This window comes from Polistes dominula, unplaced genomic scaffold (genome assembly GCF_049000335.1).
Source record: "Polistes dominula isolate Pdom_NZ unplaced genomic scaffold, Pdom_raw_medaka contig_24, whole genome shotgun sequence".
NCBI lineage: Eukaryota > Metazoa > Arthropoda > Insecta > Hymenoptera > Vespidae > Polistes > Polistes dominula.
In genome coordinates, this window is record NW_028301150.1 from 6808709 (window position 1) to 6835228 (window position 26520).

Consider the following 26520-nt stretch of genomic DNA (forward strand, 5'->3'; position numbering starts at 1 on the left):
ACCACCACCACCACAACCACCACCATCAACACCACTACCTCATCGAAGATGATCATCAGTACATGGATTCTTTGTCTTTCCTACATCTTTCAATTGATCGATCAATACTATCGAAAATCGAAAAGTTCGATTTTCAACCGGTGACTCAAACGTGGAACCCGGGAAAAAATCGATTAATTAAACGCGCCCATCGTTGTTTTAATTTTATTAAAATTTTTTTTTTCATCTTTTTGACCAAGTGTTTTATTATCATTTATTTATTAATTATTTTATTTTTTTATTTTTTTTATACCTTTACTTCGATGGGACGACGCCAGAGGGGTTAGAGGGATAAACACACGTCGTAGCGAGTGTGTGTATGTGTATATGTATTTACTTTAGTTAGACGTGTTTTTTTCTTCTTTTTTTTCTTTTTTATATTATCGATTATAACAGAATCGATTCTAGGTAATATTATTTGCGATGAAAAGTGGATGAAGATAAGAGAGAAAAAAAAATTAAATAAGAAAAATGTATTCCGTAAACTCTACCGTAAAAAAAAAAATAGAAAAAAAATAACGTATAACGGCGTCAGGGACATCGGTGAAGATCGAACCATACATGTTTCATAACGACGTCAAAGAAGACAAAAAGCCCCCCTCGTCTCGTCTCGTCTCCTCTCCTCTCCCCTCCTCTCTTTTTCTATGTTTTCCTCATTCACCATCGCATCTTTGTCACATCGTTTTTCCCCCTCCCTTCCTCCCTCTTTTCCTTCCCTTCCGCCTCTTCTCTTCTTTCCTTAAAAGTCTCAAGTAACTAAGTAAGTTAGTAGATATACGATAATGATCGCCCATAAATCCTGATAACAATCAACAAGAGTTTATAGAAATTGTCAAGTAACACGTTTTACAAAATGCACTCTTTTATGCTAGTCCAATAGATAGATTATTTTAGTTGATTAATTTTCACATCACATCGTACACACATACACACACACAAGGTTATACATTTGTACATATTATGTTGTAATATATTAGTAGCATAGTTATAAACGTATGAAAACATTTTTTTTTCTTTTTTTCCTATCTGTACTATAGCATCTTTTTATTTTTTCCAATGAATAATAATAATAATATTACTATATTATTATATTATTTGAATTTTTTTTTCTTTATTTTTACGACCGATTTTTTGTACATGTTATAATCTAACGGATACTATATGGTGTTCTTTTTTTTTGTTTTTTTTCTTGGTTAATCTTGTTTTTTTTTTTTAATCCATACTACCAAGTAGGAAGCTAAATCTGTTAGGACAAATTTATGGCCTTGATAACGTTACGATAACGTGTAAAACATATTACGCATATTCCTCGTAATATAACGATAACGATAAACCATATCGTTAATGGGGATGTGTACCATCAAGATAGAATAAAGTGGAAGCTGTTGAGTATATTCGAACTATCGAACGGTTATTTAGAGAGAGAGAGAGAGTGTGTGTATGTGTATGTGTGTATATATGTGCATGTATATGAATGTATGTGTGTGAGAGAGAAAGAGAGAGAGGAGAGATTATTTGTAAAATCCAATCGATATCAAGTTACATTATTAATCGAATAATTTTTAAGTGAATTATAATCTATAATGTCACTACTTTAAATCGGTTCAACAGATTGGTGAACCCGAAAGAAAGAGAGAGAGCGATAAAACAAAAATATAATGAATTTTATTCGATATAACGATGAAATAATTTGATTTTATAAAAATAAATAAATGCGAAATATATGTATATATATACTTTTTAAAAAATAAATAATATATTTACATATAATTAAAACATAAAATATATTACAAATACTATTGTATCAGGGACCATAATGAAAAAAGATAATGCTGTATGTTAAAACGCATCGTACGATAATTCACCAGAACAAAGATTCTTATCAGTACTAAGATTCAGATTGCACGTTATCGTAATTGGAACATCTCGTTTTATTAAAAGATCCAATGTTTTTAAAATTTCTTCCTCTTCTTCTTCTTCTTCTTCATCATCTTCTTCATCTTAACGATCTTGCATGGGCTAATCTCATTTTCGCGAATAAAAAAAAAATCTATCAAATATAACGTGCGTGTTACGTTTACGAAAAACTCCTAGTAATATCCCTTTTTTGTTTATATTAATTATTATGTATGTATTTATATATTTATTTTCTATAGAATTATTCAACTGGACACCATACCGATATCGCTTCACGAGACCCTAACCGTTCACCGATGTCATGAACTTCCGTTTCTTCGTCGAATGAACAAGGTCAATGAGAATCGGTTGCGAGAAATCGACATCGAGACGAGCCTACTTAAAAAAAAAAGTAAAGAAAAAAAAAGAAAAAACATTCAATGGCTAAATAATACGCGGTGTCAATTTTTGAATTCATTTTTTTTATTTTCGATCATTATTATTCTCCAATATTACGAATAAATTCACATCTTATTAATATGGGTGAGGAAAATAGGAGGGGGGGGGCGAAGAAAAAAGAAATCCTTCGAAAAGAATTAACTAACGTATTATTTAAGAGCATTTACATATTAATGATATTTTTATTTTCAAATAAATTATTTAATTTCTTAAACGAGTTGAAAGATAAAAGGATTGCCAATAAAATTAATTTCGTACGCCTATCGGATATTCTGAATAAATATATTTATATTTAAAAAAAAATATCTAATTAATATAATTATAGATTTTAATGATCGAATTATATATATATATATATGTATTTTTTTTTTATACGTTCATTTATATTTCTATTTTTATTTGGAATTTTTATTTTTATCTTTTTAAACGTAGCTAAACTAACAGTAATAAACTTATTACGCTTATCCCAAAAAAATGAATTAATTGTGTGACAAGAGATCATGTGGTGTTGTAACTCATGTTTAGTTTAATTAGAAAAGAAAAAAAGAAATGAAAAATTCTTCTATCGAAAAGAATTTTTTTGGAAACAACGTTCAATGTATAAAACGTTTATGTCTCTGTATAAATAATAATAATGATAATAATAATAATATATTTAATTTAAAATCTTTATAAGAACATTTAAATATGCCGTTTAAGTGTTCATATAATAATTTTATGTAATGTTAAATAGAGAAGAGAAAGATGTTTAGTAGAAAATGAAAAAGAAACTAAGGTGGAAATTGATCGATGTCAGTATGGGTGTCAGTATGAGTGCCACTATGGATGTTAGTATGATAATATATATAAATATATAAATCTTTCTCTTCTCAACGATTTTATTTTATGATTCTACGAATACATTCACAACATAATGTCGTGATGAAACGAACCAGAAATTACTTAAACTCTCGATTATAATTAGAAAAACAATCGTGATTGTACTCTCGTTAAAACTTCGTTACGATAAAAAATTCAAAAAAAAGGAAAGAAAAAGGTAGAGTTTAGAAAAAATAAAAGTAAAAAATAACAAAGGTAGAAATAACTTTCTCTCTCATGCGATGCGAAAGTAAATCGAAAAAAATAAAATGAAACCATAAAAAGAGATAGAAATTGTTTGGTGATGTACAAAATAGACAGATTAGAAGAAAAAAAGAGAGAAATAACAATAACAACAGCAAAAATAAAAAAAGAAGAAGAATTTAAATAAGATGAGATGAAAGACAAAAAAAAACAATAAAATCGATTGCCCTAAAATAAACTCAAACAAAATATTTTTACGTTGCAAAAAAAGACTCATTTTGTTGTTATTCTACGATTCGATTTTTCGAACGATTTGATGTGCAAGATGCAAGATTCATGTGCATGCACAATTGATAAAAAACGATTATTAAACAATATCGATTATCATGGTAAACCGTATAAAAAGTTTGACTGAAAATATCTGACACGAGATAAAGCGAAAGTTGTTTTTATCTCTCACTTTGTAGAATTTATTTATCGTCAAAGAAAATAATGTGATTAAGGTAGAGAAATTATTTTACGAAACGCGTGCCTGTCTGCCTACGCGTGGATGATGTACTTTTTCTCCAATAAAAACAAAAGCAAACAAATTTATCTCATAAAAATATTTAAGATTTATTTATATAATATAATAAGACAAAAAAAAATATATAATATATAATACATGGTATCATTCATTGCAAAAGATACCTAACAAAAAAAAAGAAAAAAAAGTGAAAAAAAATGAATATATACAAAATTGGTAAATAAGTATAATTTACAAAAATGTTTACACAAGTGAAATCATCATTTTAAATGAGAACAAAAAAATTATGAAAGTTCATTAAGAAATTTAAGTAATCATTTAAAAAATACTGAGGTCCAAAAAAGGACGTGATAATAATGATTCTTAATTAAACGTTAAATGGAAAAAGAAGTCGGTAGTAGGGGTGAGGGGCCAAGTATGAAAAACCGTATGCTGTTGCATGAGAATAGACTTTTCGATGGTGACACCGTAAACGTCGATGGGTAAGAAAATCAATAATTCAGTAGTTCGGTCACGAATCGCGTAGCAACACTCGCACCGATCTTTTTTAAATCTCCTATGTGCATACACTACTACTACTACTATATATATAAATACTAATATATAAATATAAACATAAAGGATGAGATAAAAATTGCTTTTTTTCAAAATAACTCTCATGTGAACGAATGATTTATTTTTTGCAAAGAACTGAAATCATTTAATAAAAATATCGGTGAAATATTAAGAGCATAATAATAATAATTATAGAACAAGTTATTTACATTAATAAATCTATGGGAGGAGGGGGAAAATAAATGTTTATCTCATCCTTTAATAATATATGTATATTTCATAAACTTTTTTTTTTGAAAATTTGAATAAATAATATAAAATAATAAAATCTGAATTTGAAAACAAATAAAAAAATATTATTGATTACTTATATGATAAATAATCATATTTACGATATAAATAATATTTAATTTTATTCTTTCAAAAATGGGATCAATAAATTAACGACGCGAAATTATTTATTCGTGTGACAATCAAAAAATGTACCTACTATGATCTAAGAAACGTTCATACTCATATTATATCAGAGGCAGAAGGAGTGAAGGTGGGGGAAGAAAAATAGAAAAAAATAGAACGAGGGAAAAAAATTCAAAATTTTTTAATTTAACGATCAAACACTATTCTATTACTTTCAACGAGTAGTGTTTTTATTACTTTTTTTTTTTAATATCTTTTCTTAATTATGTATACGTGAATACATATATATATATATATATATATATATATATATATATATATACACGCATGTATTATATAGGTAAATAATAAAAGTGTGAGAGCGAAAGAAAAAGATAGAGAACGAGATAAGTTATGTGTAAATTTAATTATAAAAAATTAAAAAATATTAATACAGACACAGTATATATAATTGTATAGGAAAAAAAATAAAATATTGCAATTGAATGATAATAATAATTGCATTTGCGTAGCTTCGATTTTTCACTAATTGTGAAAAATGAAAAATATAATTTGTTCTAAACTGCGATATGAATCGTGTAGTTTATAGTTCGATGTATACGTCTTGTCTCTGCAAATAAAAATGAAGAAAAAAAACAAAGTACATTCGAATGTGTATGTGTGTGTGTATAATAATGTATAGACGAATCATTTTTGTGCTTTATTCGTCAAAATAAAAAAAAATAAAAATCAATACAAAGAAATTTAATTCTTTTTCTCTTCAAAGAAAATATCTACGTACAAAGTGTATTATTATTATTATTTTTTTTTATTTATTCTTTTCCTTCTATTATTTCAAATAATATAATTATTCCTTCTTCCTTATATGATTTATACAAACGTATACACATTTATACAAGGTATTTCATTTAAGTATTTTGTTTCTATCGCAATCATGTCAACAAATATTTTTATGTAATTTGATAGATCAAAAAAAGAATCGTTTTTCTGTCAAAGTAAGTGTTTTTTTTCAAGATCACCCTGTATATACATAATACTTCATTGTTAGTCGCGTTGCTAACGATTATTATGAAAACTATGGAAACGTGTTTTGCTCGTGTAACGTCAAGTAGAAAATGTCTATGAACAATTGTTAATCATTGTACGGTTTTATTTGGTAAACTACGCACGAGTGTTCGAATCAATTATTATGTGTTATATATATCTAATAGAATTTTAAATCTATGGGATATTTGAAATTTATGTAATAGTGCAACAATGATCGATAATAATAAGTTTGAACAATTTTTTCTATTATAAAACTTTGAGGTAACATATGCGAAGATAATATACGAAGTAATATATTAACGTCACTATAACGGGTTTATCAGTTACAACAAAGGCTTAAAAACGTTCGTATTATTTATTACGATAAAATGTTAATCATTATATAAAATAGCATAATGGAATAGATTAAGAATTTGGATTTGTTTTTAAATATATATATGGTAAGATAATTATATATATATATATATATATATATATATATATATATATATATATATATATATATATATGGTAAAATAATTCATTAAGAAATTAATTGAATCATTTAAATCTCATTTTTGTTTTCATAGAAAAAGATAAATAGCATAAGTATCCTAAATAATGGAATGTTCCAATGACATTGTCGAAGAAGATAATATTAAAAAAGAATGCAATCGTAAAAGAAAACCATCGAAATTATCGGAAAAATGTATTGAATGTACTACGAAAAAACGTACTTTTCAAATAAGGGATACCGATGGTAAAATGCAAAGGATTGCAAGAATTCCTGAGTTGGATCGATCGCGATCTAGTAAAGATCATATCATGGAAAATATTTCAAGGTTCATACTAGTCTACAAAAACAAAATTTTTTAGATTAAACGACCAATTTTATTTTACTTTTTATTTTTTCTTTGTACGCGAGAAAAAAAACATTAAACTCTGCTTTTTAATTTTCTCTCGTAAAAGATCTTTATATATATTATATATTAAAAAATAATGTTATAATATAATATTATATTAATAATATTATATTAATAATATTCTATATATATATATAATTTTTTTCTATTTTTATTTTATATTCTTTTTTAATTTATTTTTAATTATTTTTTAATAATATTTTAATTATCTTTTTATATTTTATTTTATATTTAATTATATATATATTATAATTGTATATGTAATGTATATAAAATATTATTAATTATATAACAACGAACAAAAACAAGATGAAATCAACTAAAATGAATGAAATTCAATAATGTATCTTCAGGATATCACAGTGTCAAAGGGTAAAAAATACAAAGGAACATGAAAAGATTCTTTCAAAGAGTAAACTTTATTTATCCCTTCGAGAAAAAAGGGCTGAATTTCGTCAGTCATTGGTCAAAGCGATCGTTATGAAAAAAGATAAAGAAGAAGAAAAAGAAAAGGATAAATTTACAGATAGTAAAGAAAATATTTACTTGACTAAAAATGACGAGGAACTTTTGAGATATTATTATTACATTGTTCATGCAATCGATGACATAGACATTAAATCGATCGATGATAAAACATTGGAAAATATTTTAAATTTACTTCCGAATGAAAGGCGAATGAAATTTCAAGAATATTTAAACGAACTTATCGAAGAAACGAAACACGATTATAAATTGAATATTAAAAAGGCAGTTGTTGATTTTGTTTTGCAAGAACCTTCGAGGACCGATTACGAATTGTTTGAAAAGGTTGAATTTTTGTTTCTTATTTTCTTTTTTTCTTATTCATTTCTTTATTTTACATTTTAATAAATATATTATCGAATATAAATAGAATTAAATTGAATAGTCAGGAATAACAAAGGAGAGTGAAGAGATTAAACAATTCTCTATTGAACACAATGTTAAATATAAAAGAAAAAAATTCAAGATAGAAAAAACAGTGATTCTTTACAACAAATATATGCGTAGATCATTGGATTATTGGTTCAGAGAATTCAGGTTTGTCGATAAACAAATTTTTAAAAATATATATATATTAGGGTGGGTCAAAAAAATGACATATTTTTTTTTTCAAGTGCGACGGAAAAATGGGTTGCTAGACACTTTAAAACAATTCTCACCAAATATGAGCTCTTAATTTTAATAGGAAGATCCTCCGCATCGCAGTTTTTTATTTTTTTTTCAGTCCAATAGATTAAAATTCATACCTCATTATTTATTGATTGTACAGAAAAATGTTCTGGACGAATTTTGTAGGAACTTTAATGCGCTACAAAAAAGGTATCTTATATTTTTTCCGTAAACCTCACCATTTGAATAATATTGAAGATTTAAATTTGATGATTTTTAGACAAATTTCATTTTTGTTTATGAATTTTATAACTCGACAATAAATGACTATTATAAGATGCGCAATACAAATTTTTGAAGGAAATTAACTGCTCTATTAAAATGGTGTGTTATGTTTTGGCGATTAAACTAAGCGTTCAAAAGATATTCAGAGACAAAAATCACTACACATGAAAGTTTGATGACCATTTTTATAGAGCAGTTAATTTCCTTCAAAAATTTGTATTGCGCATCTTATAATTGTCATTTATTGTCGAGTTATAAAATTCATAAACAAAAATGAAATTTGTCTAAAAATCATCAAATTTAAATCTTCAATATTATTCAAATGGTGAGGTTTACGGAAAAAATATAAGATACCTTTTTTGTAGCGCATTAAAGTTCCTACAAAATTCGTCCAGAACATTTTTCTGTACAATCAATAAATAATGAGGTATGAATTTTAATCTATTGGACTGAAAAAAAATAAAAAACTGCGATGCGGAGGATCTTCCTATTAAAATTAAGAGCTCATATTTGGTGAGAATTGTTTTAAAGTGTCTAGCAACCCATTTTTCCGTCGCACTTGAAAAAAAAATATGTCATTTTTTTGACCCACCCTAATATATATATGTTTTAACATACAAGTCATTTTGTTATATTTGTCACAGTAATAAAAGACAAATCGATGTTGAAAAATTGGCATCTTACGGACAATCTTACGATCTCGCTAGTTTCGATTACAAGGTCTCGAAGATGTTGCAAAGAATGCGAAATAATCTTGAGAAAAATTGGTTACCAAAAATCCGTAGTATATTCAGTAACGTAAGGAAAAATACAAAAAATTTCTACTCCATTTTTATATCATTTTGATAGTTTGACAAATATTTATTGTATCATTTTCTTTTTTATTAAAGTTTAGGAAAAAAGAACGTAAAACGCATAAAACTGAAACAACGATTAATCAATTAGAAATAAAAAGGACTTACGATTGTCTTGCTTTGATCATGGAAACACAATTGAGAGAACTTTGTCTCGATTCTATAGAAGATTATATTAACTATCTCATGGATGTTGGTGTAAGTTATTTAATAAAAAAAAATAAAATATCTTATTTTATTTTATTTTTTAAAATAATTTTATCAAATAAATTTATAATAATAAATATAATAATAAAATAAAATATAATAAATGTAATATATACGTATTTTATTATAAATATGTATATATACATATATACATATTATATTTTTTATTTTATTTTACTTTATTTTATTTTACAAAATAAAACATTTTATTCGAAAGATTTTATGGACAAAAATTTAAATTTCTTTTTTTCTTGTCCCAGGGAAAAAATTGTGGATTCAATGTAAAAGTCGTAGTTAAAAACAAAACTATTACTTTTGATCCTTCATTCGCAACATTTGCTGAAACATTAACGTCATTTTTACATTCAATTTACGAATCCGTTACGATTTATCCACGTATAGACAATGAACTATCCGAAAATTCTAATAAAAAAAAACTGTTGAAGGTACACACACGTACGAGTTAAGTTTTAATTAGTATAAAAATAATTTTAAAAATCGATTGAACGTATAATTTTATTTTAGCCAGTAATATCATCGGATTTGCTCGAACATTATTCCAAAAAAATCGTCGAATTGATAAAAATACATAAAAGGGAGGCTGAAGAACAATTGAAAGATTTTACAAATTATTCAAAATTAATCGATGAAACTGAACATGAGGATGTAGTAGAACCATTTATAAAATCCGATCCACCGAGATCATTCGAAGAATATTGCGAGATAGTTGAACATTATTATCGATTGAGTATTAATCTACCAGTTATGTTAGATCGTACTTATTTTGGAAAACTTTTCGAAATTCGTAGGAAAGATTTAATCGATCATATAGTATTTGAAGCTGATCGTTTGAAAGAAATTTTACTCGCTCATATGGTTGATGATTACCAACTAGATATGCGATAGTAAGTATTATAGAAAAAATTATTTAAAAAAAAGAAGAATAAGAAACAAGATTTGTAATAATATTAAACGAATTATTGATTATAATTAATTAAAAATTAATTCGTAATATAATATAATAATCAGTATAGGTGAACAGTATCAAAATATAGCGGATCATGCATTAAGTATACCACCGAATACTTCTGAGCTTGTTAAATTAAAAGAATTTATAAATATCGCTGAAATTGAAACGATTTTTATCCTTGAAAAACGTTTGAAGGATTTAAAAAAATATATTACCTTTATATCAGATTATAGGATTTTAACGCCAGTTGAATTAAAAACAAACAATTTTGCTTATCAATGGTGAATGTGCATTTTTATATCATATTTTTGTTACTATCAACAACGATTGAAAGTGCATTATTTAAAAAGAAAAAAATTTTACAGGTATCACAAGATATCATCTATTTTTGAACAACATCGTGAAATAATAGCAAGTAAAACTGGTGAATATCAAAAAATGTTGAAGGATAGAATAGAAAAATTCGAAAAGGATTTGGAACTTTATGCCAAATATTGCAACGAATTGCAATATTGGGGTAATATCGATGAAATATATCGTTACCAAAAAAAGGCTAAAAGTTTGGAAAACAAAATAATAGCTGCCATGGAACTGATCGATAGTTTTAACGAGGAGGAACAATTGTTCGATTGGGAAATGTCTCAATATCCGTTAAGGAAACAGGTAAACGAAAGAAAAAAAAAGATTAATTTTATTTTATCAAATATAATAATAATAATTATTATTATTAAAAACTTTCACAAATCTTCTGTCCTAGATTGCTGATAAATTATCACCTTACAAAAAATTATACGACGTGGCATGTGAATTTTTGACGAGTTACGATAATTGGATGAATTCTATGATTGGTTCGCACGATCCGGAAAAAATAGAATCAGAAACTGCAACTGCTTATCGTACCGCGTATAAATTGGAAAAAATTATTCAGGAACCAATAGCTAAAAAATTAGCGGAAGTTATAGTTAGTAGGATAGAAGAATTCAAAGAACATATGCCGGTTATAATGACATTAGGAAATCCATTTATGAAAATTCGTCATTGGGAACAGGTTTCGGAAATTGTTGGATTCCCGATAAAAATTGATAAAAGTATGACATTGGCCAAGGTACGAATTATTATTTATTATAATTTAACGAAAAAAATATGAGGTGAATAATTTTTAATTGATTCAAAAATGCCTAATTTATTAATAGGTTTTGGATTATGGTTTGGCCGATTACGTTAAAAAATTTGATATAATTTCGGAGTATGCCACGAAGGAAGGAAATTTGGAGAAAGCATTGAATAAAATGTATTTGGATTGGGCAGACGTATCATTTACGGTTAATCCTTATCGCGATACTGGCACTTACGTTATAGCAAGTGTCGATGAAATACAATTATTATTGGATGATCATTTGACTAAAGCACAGACTATGAAAAATTCTCTTTACATCAAACCATTTGAACAAGAAACACTGTGAGAATTTAATTGATTCATACCTAACTAACTAATAATTAATAATATTTATGTTTATAAAAATAACGTCAAATTTTGTTCATTCATTAATTTTGTTTTTCTTATTTACTTTTTTTTACAGTGAATGGGAAACAAAATTACTTTTGTTGCAAGATATCATGGATTATTGGTTAGCCGTGCAATCAACATGGATGTATCTTGAACCAATATTTTCATCTCCGGATATTCAACAACAAATGCCGGAAGAAGGTAGACGATTTAGTGCCGTTGATAAGGTACTTTTTTTCTTTTTTTGGTTCATTCGTAATTGTTAATTTTGTCAAAAAAAAAATAAAATCTAATAATTTTATCTAATATAAAACAGATTTGGCGAGAGATCATGACAGTTGTTGTAAATGATCCAAAAGTAATGTCGGTTATACAAATCGAAAAGATGTTGGAACGTTTAAAGAAATGCACAAATTTACTCGATCTAGTGCAAAAAGGTTTGGTAGCGTATTTGGAGAAAAAAGATTATACTTTGCTAGATTTTTCTTTTTATCTAACGACGAGTTATTAGAGATATTATCGGAAACTAAAGATCCTACCAGGTAAATTCCAAAAAAAAAAGAAAATAATTGATTACTTTTTATATTTAAAAAAAAGGAATACCTGCTTCGTAAAATTTGATTTTAATGTCAAATCTGATTTTAATGGGGGGGTTCTACAGAGTACAACCACATTTGAAGAAATGTTTCGAGGGTATTGCTAAACTTAGTTTCACGGATAAAATGGAAGCAACTACTATGGAATCTTCGGAAGGTGAAACGGTCATGTTGGAAGATATAATTGACACCGTTGCTGCACGAGGACAAGTAGAAAAGTGGCTTTTACAATTGGAGACTGTTATGAAGAAGAGCGTTAGGGCACAAGTAAATCATATAACTGTTACTATTTAATCAAATATTATTAGATAATGATAGTATTTTTGAATTTTCATTGGTTTAATACTATGTGTATTACCTATGATTATGAAATTTGTTCCAGGTCATAAGAGCAAAAGATGCATTCGAAACTAAAGCTAGATCACTATGGACGTTAGATTGGCCTGGTCAAACAATTTTATGTGTCAGCAAACTTTATTGGACTGCTCATACGACAGATGCATTTTTTTCTGGCCTTGACGGTCTTAAAAATTATATTCAAACTTGTACAAATGAACTTAATGAAATTGTCTCCTTAGTACGAGGCAAATTGTCCAAACAAAATCGAACGACCTTGGGTGAAGATAATCATCTAATTATATAATTTTTAAATTTATATATATATGTCCAGAATTATGAAAATGGTCTGAAAGTTAAAATTTAAAAAAACAAAATGAATTTATTAGTTATTTCACACCACATTTTAAACTAAATTAATTCAATGTTATTTTCACCATATTATCAAAAATGAACCGTTAGATAGTGTATGTTATTTCAATATCATATGGAATTTATTTAGTGTTCAAATATTATCCATTAAATATCTCAAAATAAGAGATATATAACTTACATTAGACCACTTTCATAATTATGGGTACATATATATCAGAGATAAATATTTTCCTAAGTTATCGCTATAATTATATTACATATTTTTTTATTTTTTTTTATTTTTATTGTAGAAGCTTTAGTAACTTTAGATGTTCACGGAAGAGACGTTTTAACAGAATTATTTGAACAAGGAGTTATCGAAGCAACCGATTTTAAATGGCTTTCTCAAATGAGATATTATTGGACAGTTAGTATACTGTATTCGTATACTTATTTAATTGTTATATTTTAAAATATAAATCTAATCATATTTCATATATTATATATTAGTATATAATTTTTTTTATAATATTTTATATATATTTATTTAATCATTCTAGAAAAACGATTTATGCGTGATGATGATAAACACGACATTACAATACGCTTATGAGTATTTAGGTAATTCGTCGAGATTAGTGATAACACCATTGACAGATAGGTGTTACAGAACATTATTCGGTGCATTGCATTTAAATCTTGGCGGTGCACCAGAAGGTCCTGCTGGTACTGGTAAAACAGAAACCACGAAGGACATGGCAAAAGCTGTTGCTAAACAATGCGTTGTTTTCAATTGTTCCGAAGGCTTGGATTATATAGCATTAGGGAAATTTTTCAAGGTTAAACAAAATTTTTTGTAATTTTATTTGTATCTTCAAAACTTCATTATAATCTTTTTTTATTGTTTATCATTTTGATCAGGGTTTAGCTGCAACCGGTGCTTGGTCCTGTTTCGACGAATTTAATCGAATTGATTTGGAAGTACTTTCCGTAGTAGCTCAACAAATTTTAACCATACAACGAGCAATAAACGCTGCCAAAGAGACATTAATATTCGAGGGTACTGAATTGAAATTAGATCCAACATGTGCTTGTTTCATTACAATGAATCCAGGTTACGCTGGACGTACTGAATTACCTGACAATTTGAAAGCACTTTTCAGACCGGTTGCTATGATGGTTAGTGGAAAATTAACAATATATATATATATATATATATATATATATATATATATATGAATGAAAATAATAATTATTTTTGCACAAAAGGTACCGGATTATGCTTTAATAGCAGAAAATACCTTATACTCTTATGGTTTCTATGAAGCTCGGCCATTATCCGTGAAAATTGCCATAGCCTACAGGCTTTGTTCCGAACAGTTATCCAGCCAAAATCATTATGATTATGGCATGAGAGCCGTTAAATCTGTTCTGATAGCTGCCGGCAATTTAAAGCTGAAGTATCCTGAAGAAAGCGAGGATATTTTATTACTCCGTAGTATCAAGGACGTTAATCTACCTAAATTTCTTAATCAGGATATACCATTATTCTACGTAAGCATATATATATATATATATATATATATATATATATATATATATATATATATATATATATATATATATGTGTGTGTGTGTGTGTGTGTATGTATGTATGTGTGTGTATGTATGTATGTGTGTGTGTGTGTGTGTGTGTGTGTGTGTGTGTGTGTGTGTGTGTGTGTGTGTGTGTGTGTGTGTGTGTGTGTGTGTGTGTGTGTGTGTGTGTGTGTGTGTGTGTGTGTGTGTGTGTGTGTGTGTGTGTGTGTGTGTGTGTGTGTGTGTGTGTGCATATACGTGTATAATCATTTATTTTAAACTTTAAATTTTATAAAATCAAGAGACCCTTTCCCCTCATGTTGTACAAACATTTCGTTGCTTTAATATAATCATATATGATAAAAAATAATAGTAGATTTTATCTTTTTATTTTAGGGTATTCTGTCAGATCTTTTCCCAAACGTGACACTTCCTACGCCAGATTACACCCATTTGAACGAATGTACGCAAAAGGCTTGCGATAAAATGAATATTCAATGCGTTCCGGTATTTCTCGAAAAGATACAACAGATTTATGAAATGATGATCGTCAGACATGGTTTCATGATCGTTGGTTTACCATTTGGTGGAAAAACAACGGCATATAGAATATTATCTGAAGCACTTAAATTATGCGAAGAACAGGTAAACAAAATATTAATTATCACACAAACACACAATAGGATTAAATTACTTATATATATAATTTAATTATTAATAATATTAATAATAAGATTGAGAATAATATTAAAAATAATATTAAAAATAAATAGTAATATTATTTTTATATTATTATATAATATTAATATTATATTATTACACACATAATATTATAATTATATGTCAATAATTATATAAAATTATATAATATATTATTAATAATTATTACATATAATAATATAATATTAATACATTCGCGATCGGCACATTTTTTCCTTTTTTAATACTGAGTACCGGCAAAAATAATGAATTATTTAAATTTATATTTAAATGATAAAATATAATAATATAATAAAATATAATTATTTAAATATCATATTGAAATGATTAAATATAAATTTAATAAATATAATAAAATAATAGTATATAAATATAAATTCTATATATATATATATATATAAAAATTTATTTTTATTAAATTTTTAAAATCTAAAATTACGTAAATCCACATCAGCGGCAACTAGGAATAGAACTTGAAAAGACGTGAATTCACGTCAGCGGTCGCGAATGTGTTAATATTATTATATTATTAATTATATATACATATATATAATTATATATAGTAATAATATTAATATTATTTATATATATCAATGAATTTATTTAGAATCTTTTGGAAGAACACAAAGTAGAGATAACCGTGATTAATCCCAAAGCTATAACTATGGGCCAATTATATGGTGAATTTGATTCTGTTTCACATGATTGGAAGGATGGTATTTTAGCAGTGAGCTATCGTGCTTTTGCTAATTCTACCAATAACAATCGCAAATGGTTAATCTTTGACGGACCCATAGACGCATTTTGGATCGAAAGTATGAACACGGTTTTGGACGATAATAAGAAATTATGTCTTATGAGCGGTGAGATTATACAATTGGCACCAACTACCAATTTACTTTTCGAACCGATGGATCTCGAAGCTGCATCCCCGGCAACAGTATCACGTTGCGGTAATTTGAAGTATTTTATTCCTTTTTTTATTTTACATATAATGATTCTTTTCATCCGAATAAAATAATGTCTTATTTTGTGGGAAAATTTAGGTATGATTTATATGGAGCCAAGTGCGTTAGGATGGAATCCATTATTAAAATCATGGATTGCTATGACTCCTGAAAAAATAAATCCTTGGTTAAAGAATTTCCTTTATGAATCATTGTTCATGAGATTTTGCAAACCATTATTCCGTTTTTTACGTCGCGGTAATGTAAAGGTATACATATATCATTTATCATTTTATTTGTATAATTATTGAATATGAAATAAATTTTGATTGATAGGAATTATGTCCGATGCCAGATTCGAATCATTTGAGATCAATTACATATCTGATGGATTGTTTCATCGAGGAATATCGGGATGAGAAAATAGCTAAACATATTGATGAATATGATCTTCGTGCCCAAGTAGAGGTAAATGATATTTAATTAAATTTGAATAATAATTCGTTATAATTTGTGAGATTTATCCGATAAAATAATGTACAATGATACATACAGGGATCATTTTTCTTTTCTTGTATCTGGGCAATGGGTGGTACATTAGAGGCAAGTTCCAGAGAACAATTCAATATATTATTCCGTGGTTTTATGGAAAAGGAATTTCCATTATCTTTGATGGAAATTTATCATATAGAAGAAACTATACCACAACCAGAAAAACCATACATATTCGTCATGCCTAAGGATCATCTTGTCTTTGATTACAAATTCATTAAAGAGGTTAAACATTTGAACTTTATTTATTGATAATAAATATTAATCGATATGTAAACATACAAAAAAAATAATTCTAATTCTAGGGTAAAGGAAAATGGAAATTATGGTCGGACGAGTTAATGAACTTACCACCGATACCTCGTGACATTCCAGTCAATCAAATAATCGTCCCTACAGTTGAAACGATACGTTATACGGCACTGTTCAAACTTTTGGTACAACACGAAAAACCTGTACTTTTCGTCGGACCAACGGGTACGGGCAAATCAGTTTACATAATTGATTTTTTATTGAAGAAGAATAATCCTACGGTTAACAAGCCATTGTTCATCAATTTTTCCGCCCAAACTACGGCAAATCAAACTCAAGAAATAATAATGAGTAAACTTGACAGAAGACGAAAAGGAGTATTCGGTCCACCGGTTGGTAAACGATGGATTATTTTTGTCGATGATTTATCGATGCCATTGAAAGAAACTTATGGTGCACAACCACCAATAGAATTGCTTCGTCAAATGTTGGATCATTGGCAATGGTAATAAAATTATCTTTAACGTTACGTTAATGGTAACAGATCTTTTAACAAAAATTAGATCATTTATCATTTTCTTTTGTTTTTTTGTAAATGTAGGTACGATTTAAAAGAAATAATACCAATTAAATTAATCGAAATACAATTGATGTGTGCTATGCCACCACCTATTGGTGGTGGCAAGGATATTACCCCACGATTCAAAAGACACTTTTTCACCTTAACGATATCCGATTTTGAGGATGACGTTATGATTATGATATTCAGTAAAATTATATTATGGCATCTTGATACAAGGTCAGTTATATGATTTTTATCATTATCATCATTATTTACATTTACAATAACGTTCATATTGTTTTCATTTATTTAGAGGTTTTAGCAAAGAATTTGATCCGTGTATCGATCAGATTGTATTAGCAACTTTAAATGTTTATAAAGAAAGTCTTCAAAATCTTCTACCTACACCAGCTAAGTGCCATTATATGTTCAACCTACGTGATTTTTCCAGAGTTATACAGGTTTTTTAATAATAATTCTTTCATTTATATAGAAAAAAAATGTTAAACCAATTTATTTGAATAAATGTTCTATGCTTTATATATTAAATATAAAATTATACGTACATAATATTTATTAAATTTAGGGAATACTTTTGTCAGTTCCCGAAGCAATGTCTACATTGACAAGTATGAAAAGATTATGGATTCATGAAATATTACGCGTATTTGGTGATAGATTGGTAGATGATTTGGATATGAATTGGTTAATCGAACAATTGCATTTGACATTGAACAAACATATGGAAATATCGATGGAAGAATTGTTCGATGATTTTCTTCAATCTAGCTCAACTGGCAAGGTATTATATATATATATATGAACGATTATGATCAATGTGTATTTTATTATTTCATAAAAATTTATTTGATTCTTATTATTTCAGATCACCGAATACGAATTGAGAAAATTATTATATTGCGATTTTGCCGATACAAAAGCTGACGTACGTGTGTATAAAGAAGTAACTGATTTAGAACAATTACGAGAAATTGTAGAAAATTTTTTAACGGAATATAATACCATGTCGAAAAAACCAATGCAATTAGTTTTGTTTCGGTAAAAATTCGGTTAATTTCTTTAAAATCAACAAACGTACGAACAATATTCACATGAAAATGTATAATTTTTTGTATGGATACAGTTTTGCCATAGAACATTTGTCAAAAATCTCACGGATCATCAAGCAACCAAGAAGTCATGCTCTTTTAGTTGGCGTTGGTGGTTCGGGAAGACAATCATTGACCAGATTGGCATCTCATATTTGCGATTACGACGTTTTTCAAATTGAGATTAGCAAGCAATATGGCGTTAACGAATGGCACGAAGATATTAAAGCGATCATGCGTAAAGCAACTGCTACTGAATTACATTCGACGTTTCTTTTCACTGATGTTCAAATAAAAGAGGAAAGCTTTTTAGAAGATATCAGCAATATGCTGAATTCAGGAGAAGTATATTGTTACATATATAGTAAAGAAATGATTAAGACCATAAAAATTTGATGTTACAAGTTCATTAATAATTTTATGATTTACGGTTTGATGATTAATTTCTTTTTTTGTTAGATACCTAACATATTCAATAACGAAGAAAAAGCTGAAATTTGCGAGAAAATGCGACAAATCGATCGACAACGGGATCGAACTTTACAAACAGATGGTAGTTTAGTTGCGTTATTTAATTTGTTCGTTCAAATAACACGCGATCAGCTTCACATAGTTGTCGCCATGTCACCGATCGGTGATGGTTTTAGAAATCGAATTAGAAAGTTTCCAGCTTTGGTTAATTGCTGTACCATCGATTGGCTTCAAGTATATATATTAATAAAAATATATATTTCATTCATTTTAATCAATTTCATCCATTAATAAAATCTTTATATTATTCAAGGCATGGCCAGAGGACGCGTTGATAGCAGTGGCAACGAGATTTTTATCCGAAATCGAATTATCTGATCACGAAAGACAAGTTGGAATAGACATGTGTCGTTTTTTTCACGTGTCAACAGAAAAATTGAGCGTTGAATTTTTAACACGTCTCAATAGGCACAACTATGTAACACCAACGTCTTATCTCGAGATGATCAATACTTTCAAGGACCTTTTAAACAAGAAAAGACGGTAAACATATATTAAAATAAAATATTTATAAATTCTGTTTTTTCTTTTCAAATATTATATATTTTATTTTTCAAAAAATAAAATATTTCTTTATATGATAACAGAGAAATATTACTCACCAAAGCACGATACGAAGGTGGTTTAGGTAGATTAGACGGTACGCAACATCAGGTCACTGATATGCAAGAAACTTTAAGAGAATTACAGCCACAATTGGTAACTGCTACTCAGGACGTAGAAAAAATGTTGATTGACATTGAAAGGGAAAATCAAGAGGTAGCAGAATTTGAGAAAATAGTTAAACTCGACGAAGCAGCTGCCCAGGTGTGTGAAAAATAATAAATAGGAAAAATTCAATAATACAAGTCGACAAATTGATTTTGTCCAAATTACCTCATTGAAAGTTATATTTTTTTTTATAGGCTGTAGCTGACGAAGCAGCCGCAATTAAAGCAGAATGCGACGCGAGTTTGGCAGAAGCAATGCCATTTTTGTTAACTGCTCAAGCAGCTCTAGATACTTTAACTTTACCAGATATTGCAGTAGTCAAAGCTATGAAACATCCACCTTATGGTGTTAAACTTATTGTAGAAAGTGTTTGCGTTCTTAAGGTATTCCATGTTCTCATTAATAGTAATCTTAAATTGAACGTAATCTCGTTGTTTATATATATTATTATATGTTTATTAATTATTCTAATAGATGATCATTATTTTTAGGAAATAAAACCGGATAGAATACAAACAAAGGAAGGTTCAACGGAAGATTATTGGAGGGCTGCATTAAGAATGCTAAGCGATACTAAATTTCTCGATTCTTTGTTGAACTTTGACAAAGATAATATACCGGAGAAAGTAATAGAAAATATTAGAAAAAATTATTTGACAAAACCCGAATTCGATCCGGAAAAAGTGAAAAAAGTATCTACCGCTTGCGAAGGACTTTGTCGATGGGTCATAGCTATGTCGGAATACGACAAAATAGCAAAAGTTATTGCACCGAAAAAGAAAGCTTTGGCAGAAGCTGAAGCAGCTTATAAAGAAGCATTAGATGCGTTAAATTTAAAACGTCAACAATTAAAAGAAGTTCAAGTATATTTTTCAAATAATTACAAATTTATTTTTCTTCGTTGTATTTTTCAAATTTGTACTTTACTTTCATTATTATTTTCATTTTTCAGGATAAACTGGCAGCTCTCGAAGCATTGTTGAATCAAAGAAAGGCAGAATTTCAGGCAATGTCGGATCAGGTTACCGATTGCGAAGTAAAAATAAAACGTGCTGAAGAACTTATTGGCGGATTGGGTGGAGAATACACACGTTGGTGGCAATGTGCTGAAGAACTCGGGGATAGGTAGACACTTCTTTTATATTTTTTTAATTGAAAACAAGATGAAAATCGTATTTAACTAAAGGAATATAAAAATTTATTGTTTTAAAGTTAATTAATAACCTTTCTATATAAAACATTAATTTATCTTATTGTTAGTTCATTGTTCTCTTGAATTTAATTTCAAATTTCCTTATGACACACACACTTAAGCCAAAAAGTTTTATAGAATTTCATTTTACATTAATTAAATGGTTCGTAGATATTTTCGACTAACTGGAGACGTTATTATCGCTTCTGGAGTTATTGCTTATCTCGGTCCATTTACAATGCCATACCGTGTACGTCAGATCACGGAATGGGTAGAATTATGCAATAATTTGAAAGTTGTATGCACTAAAGATTTCCAATTGCGAGAGGTTCTAGGTGATCTTGTTTTAATAAGAGATTGGAATATATTTGGATTACCAAGCGACATATTTTCTGTTGACAATGGTATCATCGTTACGTAAGTATACACGATCATCAAAACATAATAATAATAATAATAATAATAATAATAATAATAATAATAATAATAATAATAATAATAATAATAATAATAATTGTAATAATAATAATAATTACATTAAAATTGCAATTCGATGTTATAGAAATGCTAGAAGATGGCCATTGATGATAGATCCACAAAATCAAGCAAATAAATGGATTAAAAATATGGAAAAAACTAACAATCTCAGTATCATTCGATTAACACAATTGGATTACATCAGAGTTTTAGAAAATGCTATTCAATTTGGTCAACCAGTTTTATTAGAAAACATTGAGGAAGAATTAGACGCTATATTAGAACCTATCCTTTTAAAACAAACGTTCAAACAAAGTGGTGCATTGTGTATTAGATTAGGCGATACCGTTGTTGAATATAACAGTAATTTTAAGTAAGCTCATTATTTAATTAATAATTAGAAACAATTACTCTCGGATAGTCTTTTAATTTCATTTTGTAGACTCTACATAACAACAAAATTGAGAAATCCTCATTACTTACCAGAAATAACGGTTAAAGTTACTTTAGTAAACTTTGTGATTACACTGGAAGGATTGGAGGATCAATTGCTTGGTATAGTTGTTGCTAAAGAAAGGCCAGATTTGGAAGCTGAAAAAAATGCGCTCATTTTACAAAGTGCTACGAATAAAAGGTCATTTTTATTACTATCTTTTTTTCCTTTTTTTCACATTTATTTATCTTACGTAACTTTTGTTCAAAATTTATATATATATATATCCAGATTATTGAAAGAAACGGAGGATAAAATTTTAGAAGTATTGTCCGTGGCCGAAGGTAATATTCTCGAAGATGAAGATGCAATCGATGTATTAACATCATCGAAAAATTTAAGCGACGATATTCACGTAAAACAGGCGGCCACCGAGGTTACCGAAAAATCGATCGATGCAGCTAGACTTCAATATACACCGATTGCTACTCATTCAACCGTATTATTTTTCACTATAGGTAATATAATTCGTGAAATATAATACGACATGAGAGAGAGATTTTTTTTTTCGTTAGTTGTTCATTTATTAAAGTATTTTATTTGACAGCAATATTGGCAAATATTGATCCGATGTATCAATATTCATTAGTATGGTTCGTCAATCTTTATAATATGGCAATTGAAAATACTGACCCATCGGATAGTTTGGAACAACGTTTGAAAGATCTCATCGAATATTTCACTTATTCGCTTTATCTCAACATATGCAGATCTCTGTTCGAAAAGGATAAATTATTGTTCTCTTTGCTTCTCGTTATTAATTTATTGAAACAACAAGAAAAACTTCCTACATTTCAATGGATTTTTCTTTTAACGGGTGGTGTTGGCCTTGATAATCCTTATGTTAATCCAACCACATGGTTGCCTGTTAAACAATGGGACGAATTATGTCGGCTTGACAAAGTCGAAGGATTTTTTGTGAGATATATATCATTTAAATATTCGAAAAAGTGAAAAAATAATAGTTAATAATCGCGAACATTTATAAATTTTAAAATCATATTCAGGGTATTAGAGAAAATTTTATCGAGAAAAACGAAGAATGGAAAGTAGTGTTCGATTCGAAGGAACCGCAAAATACGAAACTTCCAATTCCATACGACGATATCAATTTGTTTCAAAGACTCCTGGTATTGAGATGCATTAGACCGGATAAAATCATACCAGCTGTACAGAATTTCATTGAAGGTATATACACTTTTCCATTGATCATTCATTTCTAATCAATTATTGAGTTGAACGTTAAAATAGTTATTTTTAGCTGAACTTGGTCCAAAATTTGTTGAGCCACCTACGTTCGATTTAGCTTCTTCATATGCCGATTCGAATAATTGCATTCCATTGATATTTGTGTTAACTCCCGGTGCTGATCCAGCTCAAGTGTTGCTAAAATTTGCTGACGATCAAGGCTATGGAGCTAGTAGATTATTTTATTTGTCTTTGGGACAAGGTAAATAAAAAAATCAATTCTCGCTTATTTATTATATTACAATTTATAAATAACAATTATTTTCCTTTTTCGTTAATTTCCTATTACTTTCATTGTGCTTCACTATTCAGGTCAAGGACCAATCGCTGAGGAATTAATAGAAGACGGTGTTGTTTATGGTAATTGGGTGGTCTTGCAAAACTGCCACCTCGCCAAGAGCTGGATGCCAACCTTGGAAAGGATTTGCGAAGGTTTTATGCCTGATGCAATACATCCGGAATTTCGATTATGGTTAACTAGTTATCCAGCTGAACATTTTCCCGTTTCTGTTCTTCAAAATGGTATTAAAATGACTAACGAACCTCCCAAAGGATTGAGAGCTAACATCATTCGATCCTACACGAATGATCCTATAAATGATCCTGACTTTTTTGAATCATGCAGTAAGAGTGAAACATTTAAAAAATTACTCTACTCTTTATGCTTCTTTCACGCAATCGTACAAGAAAGAAGAAATTTCGGTCCTATCGGTTGGAATATACCTTACGAATTTAATGAAACTGATTTGAGAATAAGTATTTTACAATTGCACATGTTTTTAAACGAATACGAAGAAGTACCGTTTGAAGCACTCCAATATCTTACCGGAGAATGTAATTATGGTGGTAGGGTTACCGACGAATGGGATCGTAGAACATTGAATACCATTTTAAAAATATTTTATTGCGAGTAAGTGTTTAAATAATTTTATTCCTTATCGAACAAATATTTATTTTAATTTTTTATTTATTTAACTAATAGGGAAATACTCGGGGAAAAAATTTATTACTTCGATCCCTCTTCGAAAATTTATTATTGCCCTGCAACGAGGGAACACGAGGCCTACATGGAATACACTAGAAATCTTCCATTAATTACCTCGCCAAGTGTTTTTGGAATGAACGAAAATGCAGATATTATTAAAGATCAACACGAAACTTCGTTGCTTTTCTCTTCTCTTTTATTAACTCAGGTAAAATCGATTGCGCAATACTCTATTATCGTTTATTTTAATTTTAATAATAAAATTGAATTATTTAATTCTCGCCAATAAGGATCGTCTGGTAGGTATATTATGCTATATCCATATAAATTATATATTTTTCTAATTGATTACTTTTATATAATCACATATATTTTCGCACATATTTTAACACGCAGGATCTATGGGAAATAAAGGTAAATATTATTTCTCATGCAAAAAAAAAGAGATTCGATTAATCTATATTTTTCGAATGAAAAAAAAAAACTTCTCGAATATGATAAAACGGCAAAAATAGATTAAACGAGTTTGCACGCAACTAAACGATAAATTTTCTTACGTCGCTTTAACAGGAGACGGTTAAAACTGGAACTGGGGCGATGTCGAACGACGAGATAGTCTTTAATGTGTCTGCTGATATTTTGAGTAGACTTCCAGTGGATTATGATCTTCAAGTAGCAATCGAGAAATATCCAGTGTCCTATAGTCAAAGCATGAACACCGTATTGGTACAGGAAATGGGTCGTTTCAATAAATTATTGAGCTGCATACGAAGCAGCTTGATTAATATTCAAAGGGCCATAAAAGGTCTTCTATTTTTTTTATCCCTTTTTTTATTTTTATAATTAATCGTAAAAAATTGTCTCCATTTCGTACCGTTGACCATTTTGAAATTTGATAATAATCTCTTTTTCATCCAGGTCTCATCGTTATGTCTTTCGAATTGGAAGATATTTATGGAACAATATTGATCGGTAAAATACCATCCTATTGGATGCAACATTCTTATCCTTCTTTAAAACCTCTCGGTAGTTACATAAATGACTTTTTACAACGTTTGATTTTTCTACAGGTAATTCTTTTACACAAGACTATTAATTTCAGTAAGACGATAAATTTTTATTATATATTCATCGCTCTTTATTAATTTCCTTCACAGAAATGGTACGATGAAGGTTCCCCTACGGCTTTCTGGTTATCAGGATTTTATTTTACTCAAGCATTTTTAACTGGCAGCAGGCAAAACTATGCGAGAAAATATAGTATACCTATCGATCATTTGGTTTATGACTTCATTATTCTCAAAGAAACTGTTTTTAATACACCACCCGACGATGGTGTTTATATTTACGGATTATTTCTGGATGGCGCTAGATTTGATAAAAAAGATATGAAATTGGAGGAAAGCATACCCAAAGTTCTTTACGACGATATGCCATTTGTAAATATATTTAATATAATATACATAATAGACATATATATATATATATATATATATATATATATAATTATTGACTTTCTACTGATATTTGAATGAAAAGAATGGTATTATTTTTATTTGATTTTCTTTTACGTTGCTTTCTGCGCTTTATTCTATATTACGTACGACGACTGTAATCGTTGCTTTTTATGGATTATGTAACAAGTCTAACGTGTGTAATATTAAACTTTATTTGCAATTGAATAGATGACGTGTCATGCACGAGCAATCGCTTTAAACGAGTCGTAATTTTTAAATACGTTATTTCTTTCAGATGTGGTTACTACCAACAAAAACGGAGGATATCAAGGAAAGACAAATTTATACTTGTCCTGTTTATAAAACGAGCGAACGTCGAGGAGTATTATCGACTACGGGACATTCGACAAATTTTGTTATAGCTATGTGGTTACCCACAATAATGCCATCAGAACATTGGATTATGCGAGGAGTTGCACTGCTTTGTCAATTATCAGAATAAAAACATTTTATTATCAATTAAGGCGGGTTTATTTAAATTTTCTTCGATATTTGTCTAC

The 26520-nt window shown here is 28.3% G+C and overlaps 3 protein-coding genes and 1 long non-coding RNA gene across 8 annotated transcripts; 3 read left to right on the plus strand and 1 right to left on the minus strand.

Moving 5' to 3' along the window:
- Positions 1-6601: 6601 nt before the first annotated feature.
- Positions 6602-10363, plus strand: LOC149030838 (dynein axonemal heavy chain 7-like). Its single transcript, XM_089177606.1, has 5 exons — positions 6602-6822; positions 7257-7713; positions 7814-7965; positions 9601-9829; positions 9909-10363. Exons 1-5 carry the CDS (start codon positions 6602-6604, stop codon positions 10287-10289), a joined length of 1440 nt encoding a protein of 479 aa, XP_089033732.1. The 3' UTR covers positions 10290-10363.
- Positions 10364-10507: 144 nt separating this feature from the next.
- On the plus strand, positions 10508-12657 carry LOC149030839 (dynein axonemal heavy chain 7-like). Its single transcript, XM_089177580.1, has 6 exons — positions 10508-11016; positions 11111-11458; positions 11547-11812; positions 11934-12087; positions 12177-12402; positions 12522-12657. Exons 1-5 carry the CDS (start codon positions 10639-10641, stop codon positions 12369-12371), a joined length of 1341 nt encoding a protein of 446 aa, XP_089033706.1. The 5' UTR covers positions 10508-10638; the 3' UTR covers positions 12372-12402; positions 12522-12657.
- LOC107066528 (dynein axonemal heavy chain 7) lies at positions 12522-26479 on the plus strand. Of its 5 annotated transcripts, XM_089177576.1 has the most exons (37): positions 12525-12723; positions 12839-13073; positions 13458-13573; positions 13707-13985; positions 14068-14325; positions 14416-14700; positions 15121-15369; positions 16052-16397; positions 16491-16660; positions 16728-16859; positions 16947-17168; positions 17249-17700; positions 17797-17994; positions 18071-18218; positions 18344-18559; positions 18644-18816; positions 18902-19211; positions 19326-19571; positions 19651-19880; positions 19985-20204; positions 20303-20491; positions 20600-20971; positions 21061-21233; positions 21472-21717; positions 21863-22150; positions 22220-22411; positions 22502-22728; positions 22818-23188; positions 23278-23458; positions 23532-23720; positions 23831-24428; positions 24501-24711; positions 24900-24917; positions 25074-25308; positions 25422-25573; positions 25661-25942; positions 26256-26479. In XM_089177576.1, the coding sequence occupies exons 1-37, from the start codon at positions 12583-12585 to the stop codon at positions 26460-26462; spliced, it is 8757 nt and encodes a 2918-aa protein (XP_089033702.1). In that variant the 5' UTR covers positions 12525-12582; the 3' UTR covers positions 26463-26479. The 5 variants fall into 5 exon arrangements, with proteins under 5 accessions (XP_089033704.1, XP_089033702.1, XP_089033699.1 ...); XM_089177573.1 differs by having other exon boundaries at positions 22220-22728; XM_089177577.1 differs by lacking the exon at positions 24900-24917.
- On the minus strand, positions 24761-25517 carry LOC149030840 (uncharacterized). Its single transcript, XR_016178309.1, has 3 exons — positions 25378-25517; positions 25061-25201; positions 24761-24902 (listed from the first exon to the last, which is right to left on the minus strand). It is a non-coding gene; the product is annotated as an uncharacterized LOC149030840 (long non-coding RNA).
- Positions 26480-26520: the final 41 nt, after the last annotated feature.

Bases quoted from the DNA above. Each gene is read 5' to 3' on its own strand.
- LOC149030838 (XM_089177606.1), top strand. From the start codon at position 6,602: ATGGAATGTTCCAATGACATTGTCGAAGAAGATAATATTAAAAAAGAA. The intron at 7,966-9,600 runs GTTTGTCGATAA...TTTATTCGAAAG, and splicing joins TATTGGTTCAGAGAATTCAG to ATTTTATGGACAAAAATTTA. The intron at 9,830-9,908 runs GTACACACACGT...ATTTTATTTTAG, and splicing joins ATAAAAAAAAACTGTTGAAG to CCAGTAATATCATCGGATTT.
- LOC149030839 (XM_089177580.1), top strand. From the start codon at position 10,639: ATGTGCATTTTTATATCATATTTTTGTTACTATCAACAACGATTGAAA. The intron at 11,813-11,933 runs GTGAGAATTTAA...TTTTTTTTACAG, and splicing joins CCATTTGAACAAGAAACACT to TGAATGGGAAACAAAATTAC. The intron at 12,088-12,176 runs GTACTTTTTTTC...AATATAAAACAG, and splicing joins GATTTAGTGCCGTTGATAAG to ATTTGGCGAGAGATCATGAC.
- LOC107066528 (XM_089177573.1), top strand. From the start codon at position 12,583: ATGGAAGCAACTACTATGGAATCTTCGGAAGGTGAAACGGTCATGTTG. The intron at 14,326-14,415 runs GTTAGTGGAAAA...TTTGCACAAAAG, and splicing joins TCAGACCGGTTGCTATGATG to GTACCGGATTATGCTTTAAT. The intron at 18,219-18,343 runs GTTTTTTAATAA...TATTAAATTTAG, and splicing joins ATTTTTCCAGAGTTATACAG to GGAATACTTTTGTCAGTTCC.